Raw genomic sequence first — 6,892 nt, 5'->3', positions numbered from 1 at the left:
TCACTGTTAAAATTGCTTACATTTATCAAAAATAGTAGATAAAATAGTACTTTAACCTCAAGGGTAGATTAAATGATACTTAAACAGCGAGGATAGGTTAAAAGCTTTATTTCTTCTCGCACGTTTTTTTAATCGCTTCCATTTGTGAACATTTTTGTATTCCTTTTCATAAGTTATTCGGGATTTAAACGGAAGTAGTTTGGATATGGCTGTTGGTAAATTACTTGCTTAGTTTTGAGCCATTTCTGGCTTCAATTCAATCAGCAATCGACACGAAAAAGAGAATTAAAAACTATTGACTCAAAACTGACAACTAAAGAGACAGCTTTATTTATTTGTCAAATTACATAGAAACCAACGCAAACCCATCACAATATTTTTTCTACTCGTAATAAATTCCTTGAAATAATAATGTCTGAATATTTTTTAAAACGTAACTCGCTATCGAAAAAAATATTGTTTTATACACGACGATAAAATTGCATTATCATTTCCCGACAAAATAATCTTTTCGTCTTCAATAAAAAATAACTAATAGATTTTGTTGAGTAAATAAAAATAAGTCAAATAACAAAGCAATGACTATTAACTATTCTATTCCTATTTTCTATTAACAGAATATTTAAAGCTCACGTATGCATATACCCTTTCAAGTTCGTGGTAAAAAATGGTTTGCCACAACGCTTCCATTAATCCTTATAAACACAGCTATGCAACTGAAAATTAACTTAACGACTGTTTAATTACTTAACTCACGCGAAATTTATCCCACACTATCCCCACTCTGTTAAATTAATTTATTAATCTTTGCCCCAATCATAAATCTAACAACATTTGCAGGCTAGCCATTTCTTACGAGCGAAGATGTTAAGTTTAACCGACTAGGGTTAAAGTTGAATAATTTATTTTGATTCCTAATGGGGTAATTAGTACTGCTCAAAGTTAAGGCATAAAATATATATATTATTATTATTTGGTGTTTGTTGTCTTTTACAAAAATGTGCACTTTTATTAAGCGGGGTTTACATTAGTCAAGTTACTTGAATCAAGTTAACTTGAGTCAAGTCAACTTGAATCAATTTTGGTGTTTACACTATATGAACGATTTTTGCAAACTTGAATTCAAGTGGAGGGATTGTTTTGGTTGTCTGCAGTGAAAATGGCCGTCACTCCTGATGATATAGCTGATGCTCTCCGTCAAGTCGTTGCACTGGTAGTACCATTAGTAAGCGATGTTACAGTAAATGCATTAAGAAAAAATGAAAGAAGAAGAGGAAGAGTATGGGTACGGAGTTGGATTAGTCGTAGATTAATTCTTGGAGCCTCAAACAGCTTACTCAGAGAATTAGCTGTAGAGGACGTGGATTCATACAGAAACCACCTAAGAATGACACCACAAAGGTTTGATGAACTTTTGACTTTGGTTGAAAAGAAGATTAAAAAAAAGGATACAATGTTCAGGCTAGCAATACCGGCAAAAACTAAACTTGAAATAACCTTAAGGTATTTAGCTACTGGTGACAGTTTCGCTTCTTTGCAGTATCTATACAGAGTGCCAAAAAGTTCAATCAGCAAATTCCTACCTGAAGTTTTGGCAGCGGTTTACGAAGTACTCGAAGAATATATTAAGGTAAACAAAAAACACATTATATTTTATAATTATGTTTACTGTTACAAGTAGGATGTCAATTAATTTTTAAATAATTTCATAATTACAATTGTTCTTGTCAACAACAATTTCTTGAAAGACCAGAAAATTGTCGGAATCATTTTGTTCTTTGTCGGTTTCTAGTAAGAAACTGGTTTGCAAAGCAGGAGAAAGTAAGTCGTTTGAATTGTCTTGGTAATGAATATCTTCCACATCAGTTCTGTCAGATCCAGATACAGAGGTAGCTATGGTTGGTGATAGTGAAGAATATCTGTGAATTTGCATGTTTCGATTCAATGATTTGATTCTTGCAGCTATAAGAATGTCTTGGATAGCTTTTTGAGCATTAAGAGAATCAATTGGGTTTAATTGCCCCAATTGTGCTGAAACGTACTCTCCAAAATGAGACAGTTCATCACTAGTGTGTCTCACAGAACCATTTTTGCCAGCTGGTTTAACGTTTTGTGATATTGCATGTAGTTTATCAACTATGTGTTCAACAGCATGTATTTCGGATATTTTTTGCTTTTTGGAGCGTGGAGGCTGCATTCCAGGTGTTTGAGATTTAGTTTTTTTTGGTTGTGGTTGAACAATTGGAGAACTTGGAGAATCCACATCCTCTATATCGTCAGTCTCAGATGCGTCAGTCAGTGTAGGCAGAATTTGGATTTCCTTATCCTGAAATGAAACAGAATAACTGTACAAAATAATAGAAATATTATGAAAAAATTGTGGCAATACATTTTTTTTTCAGGTGCCAAGTACAAAGGAAGAGTGGGAATTGGTGCAACGCAAATTTGAAGTGCAGTGGAACTTTCCCAATTGCATAGGAGCCATTGATGGGAAACATGTCCAAATAAAGTGCCCTGCTGAGAGCGGTTCGAATTACTACAATTACAAGGGTACATTCAGCATCATACTGTTCGCATTAGTTGATGCCGAATACAATTTCTTATACATAGATGTCGGTGCTAATGGAAAGTCAAATGATGGTGCAGTTTTTCAAGCATCAACATTGAACATTGCAATGGAACGTAACACCCTAAATTTACCACAGAATGCCGTTATTGTTGCAGATGATGCGTTTCCTCTAAGAAAGGACATACTGAAACCTTTCAGCAAACGCAACTTAACAATTTCAGAAAGAATATTCAATTATCGACTTTCTAGAGCTCGTAGAGTTTCGGAAAATGCTTTCGGCATTTTAGTTGCTAGATTTAGAGTATTCGAACGGCCTATTGCATTGATTCCTGAAACTGTAGATTTGGTTGTCAAAACTTGTTGTGCACTTCACAACTGGCTACGCAAATCATCAGGGAAATATTACCTTCATCCTTCATCTGTAGATGTGGAAGACATGGCAACATGCACAATCATACCAGGCACATGGCGCACCACTCTCAATACATCATGTCTGCTGAGGACATCGAAACTGACTTCGACAAATGCTTACAAACGTGAGCTCAAATCGTTTAGAGAGCAGTATGAAAAATTCTTCTCTTCAAAAGAAGGGTCACTACCGTGGCAATGGAAGTGGATTGGTGCTGATCAACCATCGAACAGCCTTTAACTTTGTAACTAAATATGGGTAATAATACAGTTTAACCTGCGTAAATGCAATGTTTTTACAATTGTAATATATGTTAGCCTTTCCTGTATATTGTATGCTGAAGGTACTCAGTTAAAATACTATTACTGCAATATATTTGTATGTAAATATGTAACTTATAGTATATGAAAGCATTTTATTAATAAATTATGTGTAGACATAAAGAAATGTAGTTTTTACTTACCAGAGTTGAAGTAGAAGGTCTGCTGGACGAACAACCCATTAAAAACTTTGCTGCATGGAACCAACTAAGTTTAGGTTCGTACAGTTCATCAGCAGCTGAACCTGATTTTTTGGATTTCGCAATTTTTATGCATTCTTGACTGACAATGGTTTTGATTACTTTTATTTTGGCTCTTACCACATCCAAGGTGATGTCGGGAAAATTGGTTTTCAATTTGTCTACCAAACCTTTAAATCCGGCATCTCTTAAATTCTTATTTTTATATTCACTCAAACCCGAGTTCCACAGTACAGGATAGTTTTCATACACCTCCAGGAATTCAATAATTTGATCGCTTGTCCACTTAACACTTTTTGAACTCATTTTTAAATAAAGATGCTTTTAACATAAACAACAACAAAACAACACCACTCAATGTGACACTAGATTTTTAGGTTAATCCTTGAAGCAAGTGAGCTTGAATGTGTGTTTACACTGGTCAAGAGACCTTCCTACTTGTTTCAAGTGCAGCCAACTTGACTCCAAAAATCAAACATGTTCAACTTTTACTTGACACTTGAATCTAGGGGTCAAGCACTACTTGAATGAGGAAAAAATCACTTGCAGAAGTGTTTACACGGTTCAAGTGACGTTCAAGTTACTTGATTCAAGTAAACTTGAATCAAGTAACTTGACCAATGTAAACCCCGCTTTAGAATTATAAGAAATTTCTCAGAAAAAATAAGAAGTAATTCCAGAATGTTTTAAAAATGCTACATAACTTTCCATTTTTGAAAATTTTTGTATTTCTTTTCATAAGTTATTCGGGGTTTAAATGAAAGTAGTTTGGATATGCCGTTTGTCGCCTCAGCCTGAATATCTGTTGGTAATTTACTTTTTTCATTTTGAGCCATTTCTGGCCCCAATTCAATCAGTATTCGACACGAAAGAGAATTAAAAAATATTGACTCAAACTTTGAATAAGAAGACTAAGGAAGGAGCATATCAAAAATCTTAGGTACACCGCGATGGGCCTCAAATATGGCCGACTTAAATTCCGGTTTATCAGTGTCGTTCTAATTTTATTTAAAAAATGTAAAACTATGATGTAGGGTAGACGTGGGGTAGACTCAATAATTTGTTGTTTTATTTTACGTTGTGAATAAATGTTGGTGTTATAAAAATATATAATTCTAATAAAAATAGATAAGTTATAATAAGTATTTATTAACACAAACATCCGATACGCTACTGAAGCAGGCAAGTCAAATTAACGTATTTAAATTCTTTGACATGTAATCTTTGACAAGTAATAAATAAAAGCTAAAATGCAAGAAAAATATATAATTTAGTTAATTTAAGTGAATTTCATAAATGATCGGTTTACTACACGTATGTATATTATATAGTCACTTACTAGCGAAAATTTGTTCCAATATTTCACTCAATTTTTGCCGAGATCTACCGCACGCTACACAACCAACTATTTTAGAGTCTTTTTCGATAAATCGCGATAGTGTCACTGTTTAAGTTAATTTAAGTTCTGCCACAATTTCCATCTAGATTTACTACCTTTATACAACTATCAGTAGTAGAATAAGAGAATATTTTGTTATATTAGTGAAGAGAGAATAGGTTGTTATACTAAGTTAGTCATTTCTTTTTCTACTAAATAATCCTAGGAAAAAATTTATATGACAAAACAACGTTTCGCCGGGGCAGCTATTATTATTATTATTATATTATAAGGATAAATAATTACTATACCTAGGCAATAATTAAATTACGAATAAGTTGACTGAAAATGTCCTTAGACTAACGACCTACCACTTTCTAATTATGCTAAAAAATATTAATTAAAGAATAAAAGCAAGTAGTTTTCCAATTTGTCGTGCTGAGAAAGACTTTTTCTTTTTATTCCGTTTCCCTTTTCCAATTGAAAAATGGCTTTTTGACTTATTCTATATTTTCAACGAGACCAGTTACTTTACAGTCGCTTTATGCCGGCGTCAGCGCTTGATAAATTAGTCAAGTTTAGCAAGGGAAATGCTTTAATTTTAGAAATGCGACTTAAATATATAGCCATTTCACACAGATGTTACTATCGTATAAATTTTTGAGTGAATACGTGTTATACTAAAGTTTTTTGATTAGGTATAGACATTTTTGGTACAAAATTATAGTTCAGTGTCTAGGGAGAGAAAACTTAGTATAATAGAAAAATAATGTATATATTTGTTCAAACATGCTGGAAGCTGCAGACTAACCTAAGCACTATGTGCTTTTTTTCTCTAATACTACTACACAATTAAAAATATAGGAAAACATTGTTTGAACATAACAAAAATATGTCTACAACAATCTAGTAGTTTAAAAAAAACTAAAGAACGCGATTTTACAATTAATCAAGCTAAGAGAGCCCAACAAACCCTATACAATTAAATAACCTTTAACTATCTGAAAATTATTTAATTTTATGGAGTTGGCAGTTAATTGACTTTTAGTTCAGTAGTAATATTATGGCTCAAATTGCGATATATCCGACAAAATTCATAAAGTTTTCCAAATTCGTGGAAATATGATGTCCTAAAACAGATTTCAAATATTATTATATTCTAAAATAGAGCATATAATACGAAAAATGCTAATTGAAATTTAAATTTTACCGATAACTAAAGCAAAATATATTTTTCTCCTGATCTATTAAATTGCAGGAAAACAAAGGGGACTTTCCGTAATGTATTACCAACATACACGATTGGTTTTCGAATGTATAATTTAAGCTTCCAAAAATATTTTCATTCCATTTAGCGGTCCCAAAGTGGGTTTCAGCTTTATTTGTTCCTATTTTACGTAATTTATGAGCCAAGGCTTTTATTTTCACAAATTTAGCCGGTTTTTCTTTTATTATATTATTTCAGGGTAAGAAATGAAAAAAATATTGGCCCGAATATGGTCAAGTATACATACCATCAAAGACTAAATATCAATTATGTGACACACTTATTTTATCTTTATTTGATTACGGCGATGTTGTTTATAGTACATCCATAAACGCTAGATTATCTAGAAAAATCCAAACACTTCAAAACTCGTGTCTACGGTTTTCTTTTAACATTCCTTTTAGAGATCATATAACGTCACATCTTAAAAATTTATCTATTTTATCCATGACTAACAGACGACAATTTCATTTAATGACATTCATTTATCGAATTTTAACTACAGAGCAGCCTCTTTATTTGTTATCATTGTTTCACTACGTTGACCATGATCATTCGACTAGACAAGTGCATTATTTTAAAATTCCTCAACACCGAACAGCTAACTTCCAAAAATCTTTCAGTTTCATAGCGCCACATATGTGAAATAATATTTCTAATAACTTTAAATTTCAATCCTTTACAGATTATAAAAAACAAATTAAAAATCATTTACTAAATTCGTAAATATTATAATTTCTTCGACTGAT

General features: G+C 32.3%; 2 protein-coding genes across 2 annotated transcripts; one reads left to right on the top strand and one right to left on the bottom strand.

Moving 5' to 3' along the window:
* Nucleotides 1–1,021: 1,021 nt before the first annotated feature.
* Nucleotides 1,022–3,447, top strand: LOC115885598 (protein ANTAGONIST OF LIKE HETEROCHROMATIN PROTEIN 1-like). The gene is made up of 2 exons (XM_030904560.1): nucleotides 1,022–1,630; nucleotides 2,403–3,447. Exons 1-2 carry the CDS (start codon nucleotides 1,160–1,162, stop codon nucleotides 3,216–3,218), a joined length of 1,287 nt encoding a protein of 428 aa, XP_030760420.1. The 5' UTR covers nucleotides 1,022–1,159; the 3' UTR covers nucleotides 3,219–3,447.
* On the bottom strand, nucleotides 1,630–4,130 carry LOC115885599. The gene is made up of 2 exons (XM_030904561.1): nucleotides 3,442–4,130; nucleotides 1,630–2,326 (listed from the first exon to the last, which is right to left on the bottom strand). Exons 1-2 carry the CDS (start codon nucleotides 3,802–3,804, stop codon nucleotides 1,697–1,699), a joined length of 993 nt encoding a protein of 330 aa, XP_030760421.1. The 5' UTR covers nucleotides 3,805–4,130; the 3' UTR covers nucleotides 1,630–1,696.
* Between the last annotated feature and the right edge of the window lie 2,762 nt (nucleotides 4,131–6,892).

Source organism: Sitophilus oryzae, unplaced genomic scaffold (assembly GCF_002938485.1).
Source record: "Sitophilus oryzae breed Bouriz unplaced genomic scaffold, Soryzae_2.0 scaffold_402_pilon_pilon, whole genome shotgun sequence".
NCBI classification, from domain to species: Eukaryota; Metazoa; Arthropoda; class Insecta; order Coleoptera; family Curculionidae; genus Sitophilus; species Sitophilus oryzae.
Note: the sequence above shows the minus strand (reverse complement) of the source record. Positions and strands in the feature narration are given on the sequence as shown.

What these genes read in the sequence shown, in the direction of transcription:
- LOC115885598 (XM_030904560.1), top strand. Translation starts at nt 1,160, where the DNA reads ATGGCCGTCACTCCTGATGATATAGCTGATGCTCTCCGTCAAGTCGTT. An exon ending in TACTCGAAGAATATATTAAG is followed by an intron (nt 1,631 to 2,402) that starts GTAAACAAAAAA and finishes TTTTTTTTTCAG; the next exon opens with GTGCCAAGTACAAAGGAAGA.
- LOC115885599 (XM_030904561.1), bottom strand. Translation starts at nt 3,804, where the DNA reads ATGAGTTCAAAAAGTGTTAAGTGGACAAGCGATCAAATTATTGAATTC. An exon ending in GACCTTCTACTTCAACTCTG is followed by an intron (nt 2,327 to 3,441) that starts GTAAGTAAAAAC and finishes GTTTCATTTCAG; the next exon opens with GATAAGGAAATCCAAATTCT.